This window comes from Arvicanthis niloticus, chromosome 15 (assembly GCF_011762505.2).
Source record: "Arvicanthis niloticus isolate mArvNil1 chromosome 15, mArvNil1.pat.X, whole genome shotgun sequence".
In the NCBI taxonomy this organism is placed as follows: Eukaryota; Metazoa; Chordata; class Mammalia; order Rodentia; family Muridae; genus Arvicanthis; species Arvicanthis niloticus.
Window position 1 is genome coordinate 32,932,991 of NC_047672.1, and position 19,718 is coordinate 32,952,708.

The 19,718-nt window shown below is 45.3% G+C and overlaps 1 protein-coding gene across 8 annotated transcripts in view; it reads right to left on the minus strand.

Moving 5' to 3' along the window:
• Positions 1–705: 705 nt before the first annotated feature.
• Positions 706–19,718, minus strand: part of Nrf1 (nuclear respiratory factor 1) — a 96,488-nt gene continuing 77,475 nt past the window's right edge. For 4 of the 8 annotated variants that reach the window (XM_076913584.1, XM_034519062.2, XM_076913583.1 and 1 more), the window contains one exon: positions 9,334–9,609. In XM_076913584.1, coding sequence (XP_076769699.1) covers positions 9,353–9,609 — 257 coding nt within the window. In that variant the 3' untranslated portion in view covers positions 9,334–9,352. Of the gene's footprint in view, positions 2,445–9,333; positions 9,610–13,978; positions 14,035–19,718 lie in introns of those variants that run through there. The other 4 variants (XM_076913588.1, XM_076913587.1, XM_034519065.2 and 1 more) reach the window with 2 other exon arrangements.

A 19,718-nucleotide genomic window follows, 5' to 3' on the forward strand; every position in this document is an offset into this window, starting at 1 on the left:
TGTGGCAGGGCCCAGCTGTGACACACACATTGAAACGGTGAGTGTGGTGTGTGAGAGACCAAGAGACGAGGACACAGAAAGCAACTCGGGGCTTGGACCTTTTGTTCTGAAGACATTTCCTAGATCAAACATGCTCACTAGGGAAAGCCTTTCAAGATGCAAGGGTCACGAGTCACCTAGTCTTTTAATATGGTGTGAAATAAACACTGAAATCAAATTCTAGAGTAGAGCCTTCAAACCATCTTGAGGCGTTCTGAAGTATAACTGTTCCAGAAAACTGTGATACAGAAGACAGACTTCGTCAGGCCTGGTGGTGTTCACCCAGCACTCAGGAGCCTGGACGGGTCTCCGTCCTCCTGGAGCCTTCTACAGCTCCCAGAGTGTGGTCCAGTCTCAAAACCTCTGGTACATGTCTTCTGTAAAGGACAATGAGCCACACCCTAAGAGTCCTGTAGCCCAAGTGGCCAAGGCTGCTAGAGAGAGGGCACTTTTTGTAGCCACATTAAACTATTTATTGAATGAGGCAGTTTAGACAGAATGGAGAACAACACAGAATCCATGCTCTGCTGCTGGGATCTTACTTCTATCTTCTTGGTAATTTCTCAAACTATTGGGAGGTTATTTCACCACAAAGGAACACAGACCTTAAAGCCCCCGGACAGCTTCACAGTTAAAAAAAAAAAAAAAAAAAAAAAAAGTAACAAATTGTAGAACCAGGACATTTATATGTAAATTTCACGCTCCTCCCTTATTATGTACAGAAAATAACATACAAAGAACATTGTATAGTTTTATATAAAACAAGCAAATATAAGAATTGGAAACTTTTCTCAAAGGCTGAGCAAGACATGAAGAATCTTTTAATGTCTCATTAAAAAACAAAAAACCAAAACACCACATTAAATACACTATCACGCACAGGAGAGGGCTGGCAGGAAGGAGGAAGAGTCCCTGCACGCAAGGAGCTGAGATTTGGCTTGTAAAGACATCAGATGAACGAGCCACAGGAGACTCAGGGCTTGTGGCTGGAAAGCACAGAAGCTCACAGTGACAACGACTGCTCACTGCAATCCACACTGTGAGCAGGAAAGCTGTTCCAGGCCTGTGCCGCCAGGATGTGCCTGGGGAAACAGTCCTCATAGAGTCTTCTGACACATCTGGACGGCCAGCCTTCGGCAGAGGTCCTGCACGAACAGCCTCCTCTGCTGAAACACAGCTGCAGACAGCTGGAGAACATGGTTCCCACGGGCGCACCCTGATTTATCAAGAGTTTTCTCCCTCCTTCCTTTTTTGCTCTCCTATACTCTTCCCATTCTCTCCAACACACACACACACACACACACACACACACACACACACACACACACACCCTGCACTTACACCCGCCTGCTCCATAAACATTACTCAGGCCCTTAACACTTCTGTTACCTTCAGTTCGTTACAGGACTGACCTTACAACCAAGCAACTCTCTAATAGTCATGAGACTGAGGATTCCTGGGAAGGGAGAAGATGGGGAGGCTGAGGAAAGATTTCTTGCCCCTGCCAGGAGCCTGCAGGGCATTTACCTGCCTGTGGCAAGGTCAGCACCTGGGCCAGCTGGAAGAGTGTCTGCTGGCAATGCACGTGGTCACTGGACTTCTTAAGCACTTTCTGGACCACGCTGTGTCCTGGATCTTTCTTCCCTCGGCGAATCTAGCAGAGGTCTAGGTGGCCACTGGGAGGCAGCTTTGGTGAAGGACGTGGTCACCTCCGCCTGAGTCTGTCAGTAGCTCAATGCATGACCCTGGTATGAACAAAAACCAGGTGACTGTGTCTGGTCGTGTACCCTTCCACCCACTAAACTGGGTGTGTTCTTGTTTCCACAGTTCACCTTGATTTCATACAGGTAATTCCATGCGGGTATCATACATATATATGTATGTACATATATACTTTATACATATATGTAAATGTGTATGTCCATATGTACACATATACATATATTCACACTCACACGTACACACACGTAAGTATACACACATTTCTGCACAAAGAAGTCTGGCCACAATTTGGCTTTTTGGGACAGTGAAATCGGTGTCGTTCTTCACTCCACCAGATCCCAGAAGTGGTGCTTTAGAAAAATGTGATTCCAAAATCTGCTGCCTTTCTTCCTTCTTAAAAAAAGGTTACCAAAACTTTCTTTCCAAGTCGAGAGACTTAATTCCATTTGATTGCACCTCTGCAAACGTGTAAAAAATTCTGAAGTAGCCTAGAAAACGATGCCATGACAGAGCTCCAAGTCACTGTTCCAACGTCACCACCTCCACAGCCTGGCCATCCATGGTGACGGCGCTGTCCGATATCCTGGTGGTCACTGGGGCCATGGCCACCTGCACTGGCCCGTTGCCCTGGGCGAGGCTGGTTACCACAGTCTGGTACATGCTCACAGGGATCTGGACCAGGCCTGGAGAGACAAAGCAAGACCGTTGGTGGTGCCCATGCTCAGGACCCCGGTGCTGGCTCAGGCAACTGGTCCTTCAGGAGATCACTGCCTGCCAGCCCCAGGGTCAATGACTTACCTGCTTCCCAGGCACAGATATGTCTCAACTTGTTTTTTTTTTTTTTGTTTTTTTTTTTCCTTTCTTTTTGTTAGAGACAAGGTCTTGTTGTGTAGCCCAGGTTGGCCTTGAGCTCCTGCTCCTTTTGCCTCTGCCTCCCAAGTGCTCGGATTCTGGGTATGTGCCTGGTGCCTGGCAGTAAATCTCTCTCCTCACTTCATTTTCATTCTTAGACAGATGCTCAGGAGAGGAGAGTGGGAACACTGTGGAAACACACTTCCATGGAGACCTAGCTGGCTCCATCTTTAGGAAGCGCAGCCCACCAATGTGAATGGGCACCCTGTCAGCCAGCTCTGCTGCTAGCAACAGGTCATCTGCTCTGCTCCTGTGCTACGCTGCTGGTCTCCTTCAGCCCTCTAGCTGCCCAAGCTCAAGCTTTTATCAGCTGGAAAAGAAACAACAAAAACCAAATTCTTGTCTTCTGCCCTGTTGTCCGGCCACTGGTCCATCTATGTTTTTTCATCCAGAGTCAAACGTGTAAAAGAATCAAACCAAATTAGTTCATACAGACTGGTATAAATTAAAACAAACAACCAAACAACACAGTTTAGGATCAGCTAAAAGCAACAACAAAACAAACACAGCCCAACTATCTCCCAACACCACTATATACTACTTAGAGCATGGAACCTTGGGGAAGAATGACCCATTTCCAGTTCACTTGGCCCAAATAATGTGTGCATCGGCCTTGTTTTCTTGTTGGAAGTACAATTACAACAGACAGGGAAGGGCTGTGCTTTGTAAGTCACAGAGCAAAACTAGTCTGTCAGTTGAAGTGGAAGTGTTAACTCCTGCCCAAAGGGACTCAGGGTGTGGGAGCCTGGATCCTTCAGGAAGTTGGGGGAGGCCAGTAACAGTGGAAAACTAGTATTTAGCCGACTGGGTTAGTAGGTAGGTGCCCCAAACCTTAACACCTAGACCATTGTGACATAAGATCTGAGATTTACACACCCCCGCCCCAAGAAAACCCACTGATAGTGAAATTAGGTGAGTGGAACCGCCTGTTCTAATACTAACTAGCCCCAATGCCCATTCATCGACTAGCTCTGTGCCTGTCCACCCTGCAGAGCAGCGTGCTGACGTGCCACTCTGAAAGGGCACAGAGCCACACAAGGAAAACACAGACAACTTAGGGAGAGAACAACAAACAAATCAAATGCAGATAAAGTCTGGTATCCTCTGACTGTCTTAACATGGGATTCTGTATAATATATATCATATGAAATCCACATATATCTCATATATAAACCAACACCCATGCCCACACCCACAACAAACAAACAAACAAACAAACAAACAAACAACTCCATACGCCTGTAGTGGGAATCTAAGTCAGGATTACCTGAGCTCAAGAGTTCCAGGCTAACATAAGCCATAACATAGGGGACTTCATTTCAGAAATACAACATAAAGAGCTGAGAGTCTAGCTCAGTGGAAGAAGTCTTGTCTGGCATGTATGAGGCTCTAAGTTAGATTCCTAACATCACAAACAACAGCAGCCCCCAAACCACTCACCCACGCAATCAGACCCCAAACTCCCAAACTTGTGATAGGGTATGTCTCTAATCCTAGCACCCAGGAGGCTAAGACAGAACAACTGTGAGTTTGAAACCAACGAGGACCAAAGAGTGAGACCCTGTCCTGTAGAAACTTCAGTAGCAGCAGCAACAACACCCTGGGCAACTCCAAAATCCTACAACCAACTAGAAAAGAAAAATACGAAATTAATTTAAAAATAAAAAGTGCAATAAATGAAACACACTGCTAAGGTTATGACAAGGAAAAATTCCAGAGACTAGAAAAGATTAGAAAGTAGGGAAATTAGACGCACAAGCAAACTTCTATTACTGAAACCCAAGTTTGGCATGGAAAAGGCCACTTGATAGGTGGGGCACAATGGACAGCAAGAGATCCAGACACATCTCAGAGTACGAGGGAGACAGTGAAGAGCCCAAAAGACTCTAGGAAGAACGAAGTAGGGGCTGGGGAGTATATGCAACAAACTAGCCATGAGAACAATACTAGATGTCACAGCAAACCTAGAAGCTGAACTGATGGCGCCATGCCTCCAAGCATCCTGGTTCAAGTGTCCCCAGATCACCTTCAGCCTAGAATTCTACACCCAGCTAAGATGATCTATATTAGCACAGGAACCTCGGGTGAGTGTGCAAGCTCTGGAGACCCTGATCAGAGAGAGAATGGGGACAAGACGAGGGGTGAGGCTGGGCCTGAGAACCAGGAGCCACTAGAAGGATTAAAACCAGGAACAACTGAAAGTTGAGGCTAGCAGGTCTAGAGGAGTCTTAGGCCTGTCATATCAGAGATCATCAGGTGGACTACAGAACAAGCTAAGAGGGTAGCCTGAGCTACTCAGGGAGACCCCTTCATGCCTGAAAGAAAAAGTAGATGGTCCTCTCTACCACCCCAGGCAAGTATTAACTGGAAGAGGGAAAAAGCTATTCAAAAGGACAAAAATGAAATGTAGTAACAGTTACATTTGTTTATATAGATATAACACAAACACAGGTAGCAGATCACCCACAAATTGTGATACCCCATTTTTTAAAGTTACTTCTTTTTTGAGGGGTGGGATTCCAACTTTTAAGTAAAGTTTTAAGACAGTATCTGAAGCATTAGGAGACCATAGTATTTTTGCTTCTGTGCGTGGGCCATATTCAAGTACCTAAGACCAGCCAGCCATCTATCCATCTGTCCAGCAGCTCAGCCTGGACACTGCCAGAGAAGCGCTCACAGATGTGAGCCTGCCCTCACGCCCTCCAGCTGTGAATGACTCCATGTGATACCATCCCTGTGCTGGCTTCATCAAGCTCTGTGAGGCTGCCAGAGGATGCAATCCAGGCTTGCAGGGCACCTAGGAGTCCTACTTGAGAATAACAATGAGTTTTAAATAACTTTTTTTTTTTTAAATGTCCAATGCCTAAATGTGTCTGCTCAATCCTCTGGAACTAGAGCCACAGTTTGTGAACCATCTCTCCAGCCCCTTAAAATGAGTTAGGCAGCACCGAGAAGTAGAGGCAGGCAGGATCTCTGTGAGCTGGAGGCAAACCTGATCCACATAGTTGGCGGCCAGTCAGGGCAAATAGTGAGATCTCATCTCCAAAAGAAAAGAACAAAAGAAGTCAGAGCTAGCTAGAAGGCTTGGTGGGTGGGAGCCTTTTAAGCAATCCTGATTACCTGAGGTCACTTCCCTGGGCTCACATGGTGGATGGAGAGCAGCCACTCCCAAAAGCTGCCTCCTGACCATCACACACACTTGATGGAACATATGTACACACATATGTGTGTGCCTGTCCAAGTGTATGTGTGTGTGTTTGTGTGTGTGTGGTGAATCCAAACCAAAGGAAATTAATGAGAAGAAAATCTGATTTCACAGTGTTGACTGTGTGTGAACATTTTCTAAGAGTCAGTTCTGTCAATTTAGGGATAAGCATTTGATGGTACAGCATGAAACAGGCTTGTTTTGATGACAGTCATTTTGAAACCCACTCATAAGGGTGTGCTAACAAAACACAGGCAGGTCAGTACAGCTTCCTTGAGAGGTGGGGGCTGAGGAGAGCAGTCTTGTCTGTGTGATGGGGAGAAGCTGGCAGAGGACTAGGGATAGGAGGCTGAGACTTCAGGGTGAAGGCGGCCTGGTTTCTTCTAAACTGTTACAAATGGCTTTTAAGTGCTGAATCAATTCTTTCCATTCACCCTTCCTTGCCACAGAAATCAGTTTCATTTATACTACGCTGCTTAGTCCTTTAACCTCACACTTACACACCATTGTGTTAATAATGTTGAGATGCTTTGGCATGGTGGTCAAGGCTCGAATGACTTATTCTTGTCTATTTTCTCCTTCGAGGCAGGGTCTCAACATGGAGCATAGGTTGGCCTTGAACCTCTGATCCTCCTGCCAAGTACTAGGAATACAGGCATGTACCCACTGTGCTCTGGCCTGTAAGGGCTGGGATGTACTTGAGCTTCTCCACACAAGCACCTCCATGCTTGTATGCACTGTGACTTTTGCAGCAACTGTCCTTGGCTTGTGCCCTGGTTCTCCAAGTCTCTGTCCTCCAATGGATTGGGGCCTGTTCCCTGGTAACCTCGTGGCACTTTACCCAGAGCTCTACAGAGGAACGGTCCTCACACACTGTCACGTTTGCACGTCTTATTCCCACCTTCACTGCAGATTCCTTAAGAAGGGACCGAGTCTATCACTGAGGCCTAACAGTGAGTTGTCAACACGTTCTCCACACTCACAAATGAAAACTCAAACATCAAATCTCTGTTAAGGGTTGTGGCTCAAGCCAAAACCACAGCCAGGAGGGCTGCCTTAACTCCAAGGCCAGCCTGGGCTAAACAGGGCTAAACATTGTCTCCTAAAATAAAAACAAAGTAAAAACACCACACCCAAGACTTATCCAAATAGAATATTTTGTATAGACTGCATTTTGTGTATTTCACATAACTTGGGGAAGAAGCAATTTGGCCTCAGTTGTACAGTCACAAAACGACTTCCACACAAAGCCGTCTCAAGGTGAGTAACTGTGACAATCACTACACATTTTGAAGACTTTTCAAAGAGACGACGACTGATGCCTCGAATCCCAGCTCCTCCCCCCCCCCCCTCTCTCTCTCTCTCTCTCTCTCTCTCTCTCTCTCTCTCACCCACGCAGGCATTCTGACATGGGATTAGATTAAATCTCCTCTGTGTCTCTGACCTAGCAGCCTTTATGTCCATGGCTCGGGGGAGGGACTGAAGGCTCGGGCGGCTGCCCTTGGAAGAGAGATGATTAAACGCCGAGGCTCAGTAATCAGGCCGGGCCCGCCCCACATCTGCTCAGCCTGCCGTGATTAGCCCTAATCTAGAGGCGCTCGGTAATCCACGCTTGTGTTCTGGGTCATTTCAATTGATTAAGCAACAGGAAGCCCTTCATGTTCTACTTTAAGGGCCTGAAGTTCCTCTTCTTTTTCAGGAAGACCCAGTACAGTCTTAGTAACTGGACTCCTTGGTATGTGTGTGGCTGCATGTCGCTTGACTTGTGTTAGGACCTGTAGAGGGATGCAAGACAGTGTCTCTGAAAATGAGTATTCCTCCAGCAGAACCCTGGATTTCTCAGGGAGGCAGACTGACCCACCATGTTCTAAAGACCCTAGTATTCCAAAAAGTCAAAACCACACAAATGCTAAGGGTTTAACAAGTCCAAAGTGCTTTAAATTAAGTTCACTACCATTTGTTTTGAGACAGGATCTTATTGTGTAGCCCAGGGTAGCCTCAAACCCACGGCACTCTTCCTGCCTTGCTCAGCCTTCCAGGTGTTCTGATTACAGGTATGATGCCCAGCTGCAAAACGCTTATCCAGTTCCAGCAACTGGGAGACAGAACCAGGTGAATTTTTTGGTGTTTGAAGCCAGCCAGGGCCACAAGATGAGACTCGTCTCCTAAAGTTTAGAAAAAACAAAATTCAGGGACAGGCAAGATGGTTCAGCAAGCAGGTAAAGGTGCTTACCACCAAACCTATCAACCTGAGTTCAATTCCCAGGACCTGCACAATGGATGGAGAGAACTGACTTCAATAAACAGTTCTCTTATCTTCACCTAATGTATCCTGGCGCAAGTGCACACATACCCACACCCCAATAGTGGGTAGATATGAACACTTGGGAAGCAGAATAAGCAGGAAGATCTTTACTCTGAGACCAGGCCAGGCTACATGGTGAGTCTCAAAGTCAAAACCACCCCAAGGCCCCAAAGCCAGACAAGGTAGTGCATGACTACAGTCCTAGCACACAGTCTCAGAGGTCAACCTTGTCAACATAGGAAGACTGTTTAAAAAACACAACAAAACAAACAGGTAAACAGATTGGTTGTCATGTCCATTGCACACCCCTCCCCCAAAGCTACATGTCTGGGCTTTGGATGTGTATCTGGAGGTCTTTCCAAGCACCACAATACCACTAACGCCTAGCACCCTGGCCAGCAGGCCCGGGCAGGAAGGTAGAGGACTGGCAACTCAGAACACACTGCTGCCTCTCCAGGCTTCATGGTACATCACAGCAGCACTGTCAATAGGAGAAGAGAGGTGAAAGCAAACTCAGAAAGTTCAGATCTTCAGATCTGCAAACTCCCTAGAGGAACTGTCAGCCCTACGACCATGTTTCCTCTTAAATGAGGCCTGGCCCTGTTCTGTCTTGATTAAAATAAAATTTGTTGGGTGTCATTGCTGAGTGTCCATGGTAAAGCATCTTCCCTTTCTTCCTTACCTCAATACCTGGCAATTACATCCTTCCCGATGCTCAGGGTCAAGCCTCTGGAATCACTCTCCGAACTCCACTTTACACCCAACACATCATCCAATCTCCTCAGCTCTCCTGCCTTTCTTCTTGTAAAAAATTATCTTTATTAACTTTATTCACACACACACACGTGTGTGTTCCTGTGTAAGGGAATGAGATTTACGCAGATCTCTTCGAGCTGGACTTACAGGCAGCTGTGAACTGCCTCCTATGGGTTTTCTTTAAGGACAGTGAGCATTTCCTACCTGCTAATCAACTCTGTAACCCCAAACTCTTTCAAAAGTAAAGCAGAACTCTGTTTCTTCTACTTCAATGTCAGTAATAATTTATGAGTCCCATTCCAACACCATACCTTCAGTTTTCAGAAACTTAGTTCAAAACAAAACAAAACCAACTACCCCAAAGTCAAAACCAAAACCCAAGCCATACATATGCTAAAGGTAAAAGCTAAATTTTATTTCTTTTTCAATTGCTGAGGTGAATTAAATTTGAAGAAGATAAAATCTCCGTCTTCAACAACGTAAGTTCTGCCTTGTTGTTTGTACTTTCCAGCAGCCTTAGCTGCGTTCTCAGAACTTTCCTCTTTAAGATCTTCGTCTTTCATTACTTCCGCCATAATGAATCCCTTTCCAAAATCTGTGTGAATCTTTCCTGCAGCCTGAGGAGCCGTCACGGCTTTGCTGATGGTCCATGCATGAACTCCATCTGGGCCTGCAGTGAGAAAGTACTCTAGTTGGAGTGCTGCAAACCCAGCCTTAGAGATCTCTGGTAAAGCATTGTCCTGTTCAATTCCAGATACTTCTCGGTCTCCTCAGCACTTTAACCCAGGATGGTCTCAAACTCGCAAGCCTGCTGCCTCAGCTTCTCAGGAGCTGAGAGTGTATAACCATCATGCTTATGTTATAGCTGAATCTTGAGCAAGCATACATAAACTTTTCCCACAAGTTCCTACATTATCCCTCCATCACAACCATGGTTCCTCAACTCTCCCCAAAGTGTATCTCCCTGTTTAGATCTGCCCTGTCGGTCTGAGCAGGGCTCTTCTGACAGTCCCCACATCTTTCCAGGAGAGTTCTCTGCCTCCTGTGATGTTATGGACTCCGCCATTCACTTGACACACTGCATGGACCTGCTCGGCTTCCGAGTAGTTCCTGTGCTTCCCTTAAGAAGTCTGTATCCTTTAGTTGTTGATAAGCCTGTCACTGAATGCTGATCGTCCTGGGCACAGGAGGTGGTCAGTAACTGGAGACATTATGACACACCTGATGTTCTTCGTGACTTTTTAGAAATTGGGCTACATTCCTTTCAGCCTTGCCCTCTTCACACTTCATGAAGGGTCCTGAAGCTCTTTCCCTTGCTCTAGATCAAAGCAGCTTTCTCCACAAGCGTCCTTAAGGGGCTGTAATCAAATGCTTTGTGGACTCTGGGGCTTCACAAGAGGGTTATTTTACTCTATAGGCTACCCTACTTCCATTAAAGCATTCTTAGCGACAATGTCTGTGGGCCTCAGTTTCCTCACATGTAAAATGGTCACTAGTAATCTCATAGGGGACCTGAACCAGATAAGCTGACATAGAAAACCCTTGGTACATTGTCTAGCACACAAGTAGGTCTACAGTACTTGTCAGCTGCTTTTCGAGATGACTGAGAAGTGTAGTCTGGCAGTGGTGGCACACGCCTTTAATCCCAGCACTTGGGAGGTGGAGGCAGGCGGATTTCTGAGTTCGAGCCAGCCTGGTCTGAAGAATGAGTTCCAGGACAGCCAGGGCTACACAGAGAAACCCTGTCTGGACCCCCCCCCCCCCCAAAAAAAAAAGAGAAGTGTAGTTTGGGTCCAAGTGGTAGGTTAACACTCCTGGGAAGCAGCAGACAAGCAGAAACAGCACATATTTTGCAACAGGAATTTGCTCCTATGGTGGGCAGATCATTTGCTGAAAGCCTCCAAAGATACAGACTCCAGATGAAAGCTATGAAGTCATGCAAAGAGGACTGGCAGGCAGCTTCCCATGCACATCACAGCAATGGAACTATATACAAGGGAGATGGAGCAGTTGTTAACCAAGCACACAGACCTGCTAACTGTGTGCACAGGTGAGCATGCAATTCACTTAATTAACAACAAATTAACCCAAATTAAGAAAGTGAAAAATAGGACCAGTGTTGTGCTGGGGATGTAGCTCCCCAGCACTGAAGTAAATGTGTTATTTTTTATAATTTTATATAAATGTGTATGTATGTGTGTGTGTGTGTATGTATGTGTGTATATATATATATATATATATATATATATATATATATATATACACACACACACATATATATATATATATACACATATATATATATATGATCAGTTACACTATGATGATATCAAAAACTTCTCAGAGGGCTAGACATGAACCAAACATATCTAGGGGCTTCAGAACTGGTAGTTACCCAGCACTACAGTAGCTTGCCCACCCCCACCTCATGACAAGATAGGGCAGGATAGACAACTTTGGGAAGAATGGGCCTTTCATTTGCCTTCCAAGCTGGGAAACCTTTGGGAATTGTTTGCTGTAACTTAACCTTTCAGTCCAAAGGCCTTGTGAGTTGGCTGTGGAATATTTTTAGCTGGACAATATTGATGATCATGACAGGAAAAAAATAGCTAAAAAAAGCAAACACAGCGATTGTTTTGAGACATGTTCTGCACTGTAGCCTTGGCTGGAGTGCACTGTATGGCACAGGCTGGCCTTACACTCACCAATCCTCCTGCCTCAGCTTCCTGAGTGCTGCAATTACAGGCATGAGCCACCACAACTGACAGAAATGACTCTTCAAACTAAAAGGAAATGATATTGTAATGTTTTCTGTAGTTTATTAACATGAAGGCTAAAACAGGTAGCGGGGGGATACTGGCCTAACTGGAGATGTACGTCCATGACCAGAGAGGAAAATGAAGGAAAAAGCCCAAAGACACTGCTCAGAGTTAATAGCAATGGCTGCTCTTGTGGAGGACCTGGGTTCTGTTCTCAGGACCCACATGGTGGCTCATGACCATCCTTAACTCCAGCACTAGGGGACCTGATGTCCTCTTCTGACCTCTGCAGACACCAGGCACATAGATGCATTCCGGTGTAGGCAAAACACATGTACAAAATTGAGTAAATCTGAGAAGAGGAAGAAAAAAGGGAAGGAACAAGGAATTAAACCAACCACTCTCATGTCACAAAACTTGTCAAGGGGAGGGAAATCTTCTGATGGTTCACTTGAAGACTTGGAAGAACATAGCAGTGGCTGATGTCTAAGGAGAAGAACTATTACGTGAATCAGATCCGGTCTGGTTATCTGGCAGGGAAGCAGAGAGTCAGGAAGGAAAGCTAGCCCAGCATGTAGATGGGAGGAAGAGACAGATGTCCAAACAAGGACCAAATGGAAAGATGATGGAGAGAAAGGGCAAGAAAGGAAAGCCATGAAAAGAATACCAACCTCAAATGCAAGAGCCAGGTGGCCCTGAAGCTCACACACAGGGGAGCAAGGGCCATCCAGCCTTCTCTTTGTGTGCTAAGTCTGAAGCAGTTGGGAAATTTGTGGCTCAAATGTGTTGCACCCTGCAAGCCCTCAACAGTCTCATGAAGCTGGAGCAGACTTGGAGGTCTTCAGTGTTGGGCCCTTCTCAGCACTCAAAGCTTCCTCTCTTCTGGCCAGACAATCTCAACACACACTCAGGGAAAAAATGCTTCTAGGAATAAGGTTCACAGCAGCGCTGGCCAGCTGGGACACTGTCACTCCGTCCTTTGCCTTTAAGACTTCAAAGAAATTTCTCTTGCACCCTTGCCCATAAATCAAATGTTAAAATTAAAATTTACTTTTACTTTTTAGTAAATGTATCTCAAAGATATCTTGACAATATAAACTCATGGTTTCCTCTTGAATGCCTAGGGACACTATAAAACGAGACTCTGTGTTTCGGTATCAGAAACCCTATGGTTCATTATCCTAGAGACTGAACCCCCAATGTGCGCTGAATTGAATTCTAGGCTTGCTGATCTAACAATAAACGCCTTTCTGAAAACGGAAATAGAAACCGACCTTCGGCTGGGTAGTAGAGCTCAGGATATGTGATTCAACTGTACAGAGAAGACAGGAGGAATAAATTCAGGGCCACAAACCCACATACTAGTGGCTTGAATACTGCCCTCAGAAGAAAGTCACCAATCTGTGGGGGTTTTTGTTTTGTTTTTTTTCAAGACAGGGTTTCTCTATGTGACCCTGGATGCTCTGGACTCACTTTGTAGGCCAGGCTGCTCTTGAACTCAGAGATTCGCCTGTCTCTGCCTCCCAAGTGCTGGGACCAAGCTGAGTTTTAATGGAGAATGAGGAGTAGTAGGCTCACACAGAAGCTACCCAGAGCGAAGACCCTTCCAGAGTTTGACATAATTACACTTAGAGACAACTACCTCAGTAAAGCCTCATTTTTTTTTTTTTTTAAACGAGTCACTTTTTTATTGGGTTTTAATTCTCAGGGTATGAAAGGATTCAAAGACCGAGTCCCACACAGGAGTCAGGAAGACAATCACGGTCCAGAGTGCACCCTGGGCAGGTCCCTGTTCAGTAGTTATATGGGCTGCCATTCAGGTTTGAGTTCTTGTAAGAAAGGCAGGAGCTGAAAAGCATGTAAGCTGCCAGTACCAAGCCACCCCAGCAAGGAAGCCTTCCTTGCTTCTCACTGGCGTACGGATTGTAGTGACCTCTTTGTAATGCTCCAGCGATGCCTTCAGGGGCAAACTCCCCATCAGTGTCTAGTGCAGCAGCTCCCCTACTTTGACATCTAAAGGTTTCTTCTTCTTCACTGGTAGGGCTGGCACCATCTTGGAGTCCATTTATTCGCCAAGACCAGACATTGTGACCAGTCATTTGATCTGTCTCTTTGTTTGTCTCTCGCATCTGAACTATACTTGCAAAGCCATCTTGTCCGCCAGGGACAAGTTCTTTACAAGGGAATCAGGCCATCCACAGAAGAAACAGAGCCTGGAATGGCAGCGTTGCAGTTACTGTGCCCTCAGCTGCTTCCTTCTCTCCCCAAAGACGAACCCACCTGTAGCCTTCTTGCCAGGATCCACTTGCAACCTCCACAGTCTGCCATAAAGAGGCCTGACAAGAACACAGAACTGTTAAAGGCGCTGGGCAGGGCAGCCCACTAGAACCTGCCACAGCTTTGCAGCTTCCCACACATCCTGGTGGACAGTGTTCTGTCAACTATTTAACAAACTCAGCTCATCTCCACACACCAGCTCACTGAGTATAGACAGTGCACGTGTTTACAAGTGTATCAGTCGAGCCACAGGGTGAGTGAGTCGGTCATTCCTGTTCACCTCGGTCCTAAAGGAGCAGTTATTATGTGGCTTTCTTGCAGCAGGTCTACCTTCCTAATTATGTCTTCCTTAAGCTAATATGAAAACTAATTTGTATTTCCTAAGCACCCAGCAGCTGGGTGGGGAGTAGTGGGAGGGTCTAGGCTTACACTGGCCTTAGAGAAACTGCTCAAGGATTTAAAATGTGTCACAAGTAATTTACATGAGAGATAATCTGTATTTGACAACCAAGAACTGATTATACTTATAAAATCCACAGTCCACTTTTAGCTATGAGGGCCAATTTGTGCTTAAATAATATTACATTTGTTAGCTAAGTTAGAAAAAAAAATCTAAATGTGAAACAATAGTGTTTATTTCCTATGAGTTTGCTTTCTCCCAGCTGTCAAAGCAATCATGTGGTGGCTCCTGGAACAGATGGAAGAAGCAAGATTAAAGCCACCGACTTCTACCCGGGCCTTACTGTGACAGGAACTGGCAACAGCCCACTTTTTGACTCCCAGGAGCACCGTCCACACCTTCAGCTGTCTGTAAAATGAACAATTATCCTACGTCTAGTCCCTGAGTTTCTCATGGCCTCTTGTTAGAGAGTATTGAGGAAAAAACCCAAAACTCTCAGTCCTCATAGTTGGGCCATAAAAGCTTAGGGAAGAGGCAGCCAGGGACAGGATACATTATATTCATTCCCACTGTGTGTGGTGGCACACACCTTGAATCTCAGCACTTGGGAGGTGGAGGCAAGAAGATCTCTGTGAGTCTGAAGACAGCCTGTTCTACACAGTGAGTTCTAAGCCAGCCAGGACTGCATAGTGAGGCCTTGTCTCAAAACATCAAAAAGTAGGCATTCCTAAAATCAAATCCCTTCCTCAGCTAATATATTTCAGTATTTTTCGTTTCTTTTTATGAGGATAGTGGAGCAATCCTTGGAGGCAATTAAACAAAACAAAACAAAACAAAACAAACACAACTAAAGCCAGGCAGTGGTGGCACATGCCTTTAACCCCAGCACTCAGAAGGACGACAGAGCAAGTTCTAGGATATCTAGACTTATACAGAGAAACTCTGTCTCAAAACCAATCAATCAATCAACCAACCAACCAACCAACCCTTGAGAATAAAGTCTAGGTAGTGTGGCTAGAAGCATATTCTGGACATTCAGACATTTTTCTTATTCTATCAAGACTGCACTAGATATTCCAAGGATTCCTAAAGCATCCAAGATATTTCAAGTTCAGACTACTGTCTCCAGGAATTACCTATAACAAGACATGTTCAATCTGTGTGCTGGCTAACACAGTGGCTATTGAGGGTGACTAAGGAACTACACTTTAAATGTCATTTCATTTAAATTAACTTTATTTAAGCTATTTGCTGGAATATTAAAAATCTAGTTTCTAGTATGCCAACCCCACATCATAGATGTACATCAGTCACACAGACAGACACACAAGACACCAGAAGAGTTGCCTTTGTTTAGATGGAAACTCAATCTGAAAATGGGTGCTTTGTGTTAGCCTGAAATATATTTCCTGGACATTTCCTTCTTTTATGTCACAATCCTTTGGCTTTTTTTCTACCCCACTCTACCAACTTATTTTAACACTCTCTAGCCCCTTAGGAGAAGCTGCACCTCGTTACAGGCATTACACAGTGCAGGGTGTACCTACAGTTAGTGCTGACCATAGAGGTGACGCTGGGATTGGCCAGCAGTCAGAAGAGCTCCCTCTGGCTCCCGGGTGAGCCAATCTGATAGCACAGCCTTTGTTGCTCTCCTCAGAACCAACTGCTTAGTTCCCATACTTAGACCCCTTCAGTGATTCTCAAATCCAAGTGCTGTCCTGGCAACAGCAAATATTTTTTTTTTTTAAATCAATTTCACTTTGAAAACCCCATTTAGGCTTCTAAAATCTCTAAATTAGGGGCCTTCTGATAATGAAGATTTGGTGTAATTATAATGTCACAGGCAATTGTGCTGACAAAGCAACACCAGCAAGTCTTGTTGCTGGGCCTTTGCTCTCAGTCTGACTAACAGGAGGAGAAAAGCAGCTTTGTCAGGAGCAGATGTGTGCTGGGAGGCCCAGGAAAGCAGAGCTACTGAATGGAGCAGGTGCCACTTAGACATTCACGTTCCCGCTCCAACCACAACCTCCCTCCATTTGATACCCTGCTCCTGGCAGGAGATGGAGAGAGTACCACACAAAAAGGAAGCATGTTTATCCTGTTCAGATTACTTCTTCTAGGCTGCTGCTGCTGGGCTCTCACATTTGCTCTTTATTAAGCAAATGGCATAGCTGGATGCAGGGAAGTGAATGCTGTATTTACATAGGTAACATGAGAGTCAGAGGCCTCAAAGCATCCAGGCTGTGATGTGCACGTTATTAGAGTTAATAACAGCATGCTGACATTCCTTCAAGATCCTAACAGAAGCATAAACTAAGAGGAAAAGCCTCTTTTTCTCAAGACTTTTAAAAACTTTCTTCTCCAAAAGCTTGTCTTGTTATGACATGGGTCCCTGTGTAAACATAAGTTAAAGGCCTTTAACATGCTTAACTAACCTGTAAGAATGAGGGAATCAAACCAACAACTCTTTTCTAGTCACGAATTGAACAGTAACGACTCCAGTTACATTTGTTCAACTGTTTCTAGATTTGGTATTAAAAAAAAAATTGCAAGAGTTTTGACTTTAATGACAGGCACCAAGATTCTGATTTGGTTACAAGTAGCTAGAATCATGAAAAACTGTAGCCTGCCTTTCCTATATAGAAAGGCCTGGGAACCAACGAAGAGGGCAATAATATACAGAAACACATGATGGCCTGAAGGGCACTGGGATGCAGCGTTCAGTGGCATCCACCTGCCTGAAGCCTCTGCTCAGAATGGACCTGGCTCATGGATCGACTCTCCACAAGCAGAGAATACCTGACCACGAGACTAACGAGCAGAAAGCGGTATGTCAAGCTGGCTTGCTGATACATGCTCATTTCTTTCATGGTGTTGAGGACCAAATGGAAGAGATCTAGCTTTTTAACATGGGTAACAGCTAAGGACTACATTTGGAGGCCACAGCACAGCTCAGATGATCCCTTAGAGACAAAATGCCCAGTGGTGTAACATTTACTACAAGCCCTCAGTGACCACTTGTAGTCTCTCATCTTTAAGACAAAAATGAGAGTCAGTTTCTCCTTCCACCCTCCTTCTCTCTCCCTTTCTTTCCTTCCCTATTCCCCTATGTCCTAACACTTTCTAGCACGGTCTTGCTGTACATCCCAGGCAGGTTTAAAATTCGCTATGTGGTTACACTGGCCTCAAACTTGTGAGCCCCATCTCAGCCTCCACAGTGCTGGAATAACAAGTGTGATACCATGCCCATGCTAAAAGATATGCTAAACCCATATGAAGGAGCAGGAGACCTTGCAAAAGGCACTGCTACTTCTGAAGGTGTCTAACACACTACCTTTGCAGGAGGCTAAGTAAGGAACTAGAGAAGGCTGTTGTAGAAACCTTTCAGCCTAGGAAGGCCTGGGACCTCTGGAGAACATGAACTTCCTAAAGTAGACTCTTGTTTCCCTTCTCATTTCCTGTGAGGGTTTTTCTACTGATAAAAGTCAGTTACTGGCACAATGGTAAGTGTGGGCAGCTATGTGTGTAGGGTGCCTCAAGCACTAAAAGAACATGACAAAACAGTTTCTGCTGTCCTTAATTAGTGTCATTGTTATATGCCCTGGATGAGAAAAACTGAAGTTAGGAAAACTGCTGCCTCCTATAGAGGTTATTCTGGAAGGCACTTTGGACTTCACAGTCATTCAGAATGGAGGAAGGAGAGGCTTCAGGATTGAAGACCTACCAAAAGTCCCTTTCTTCTCTCAGGCCATCAAAAGGCAGGGAGTGAATAGCACCCATGAGCGGACCGTTGCAGGGCTCTTTTGTGCTACAGAACGGAGTCCATAGCACAACTCCATGCTCCTGTTTCTTAGCAGCATCCGTGTTTGTGGTGCAGTCTGGAATTCATCCAGTAGCACTGGATACTTCCAGACTCTTTCAGGCCTTCCAAACTTGCTTTTGGGTACCACCGTCTATCTATACTTACAAGGAAGGACTTGCACTTGTGGGAGGAGTTTAAACAGAAATATGCTGGTGGCCTGTGTCATGAGTAAACAGACTAGGAAGTGGGTCTAGGTGTCTCCACTGCCTCTTGTCTCAGGGTTCCCTACTCAGGACTCTGCTATGCATAAAAATAGGACAGTTCTTAAAAATCCTCCTGCCTTGCTGTTTACAGTCTGCGGATTACTGTAGTCATGAAGCCATGTCTAAGAGCTGAGAGGAGGCAAAGATCTGGATGTGCTCCCCTGCTAGGAGCATGGTATTTTTGCTATGTCTGGCACTAGCACAACGATATTATCCAATAGAAGCCTCTCCAGTGATGGCAATGCACAACTGTATTTACTGTAGATCTGCAGGCTACGCTAGTGGTTGCCAGGTGCGTGCCCTTGTTGGAATTGAATTGTGAGGAAACCATGATTAACGATGCAGCATCTCAGGCCACAGATGACCATATACCACTTTGAACTGATGACTGTAACTGAGTAAATGTCTTAATTTTTAGTGATAATTTACTTTCTATGGCCACCCATAGATAACAGCTACCACATTGCATACAATTTTAATTACCTTTTTTCTTTACACCTCAGTCTGCTTCTGCTCCTGACTGGGTCAGTGCAGTTTTAGATGTTAGGTTTGATATTATGTATTTATTTGTATCTGCTAAGGTTCTTGTTTGTCTGTTTTGTTGTTTTTATGACTCTTGGACAGTACTTGGTCACCAGCAAGAGGATGGAGTAGTGGCAGTAAGAGTAAGAAAAAACCCATGGAGCTCCTGAGTAGTTTGGCAGGCAAAGATCAAGCAAAATAAAAGTGGCTACTTCTCTGGTATGAGGCTTACCAGCACATCTCTTCAGTTTAAAGAGTCTCTTCTTTAGTTGACTCCAGTGGGGAAAACCTATGTGCACAGAATGCTGGCATCTTGGCAGGCTGTGGAGGCCACAGTGGCATTGCTCTCCTGCTGCACTGCACTGCCGGGTTCCCAGGGCAGCAACCAGCTGAGGGCTCATCTCAGGCCCTGTCCGTTGCCCGCCTCTATTTCTTTTCTGAGCCACAGAACTGCAGCCCATCTATGTCTCCTCTCTCATGAAGGAGACGTTAGCTGGCGTGTGCAGATGCTCTATGATCCCACAGTGGAAAGTACTGCATTAGGAATGGATCTGCACTGGCTTTTTCTTGCAGAACAGATAGTGGTCCGCCTTGGTCTGACTGATATCCCAGGACCTTCACTCTCCAGACACCACCAATGGGACCAGTAGAGAAGAGGGCTATTCACCTTCTAGGAAGCCCACAGTAACTACAGTGATACCTAATACAGTAGACTAAAATAAATTTCAGATATTTTATAATGTTCAAAATTAAAAA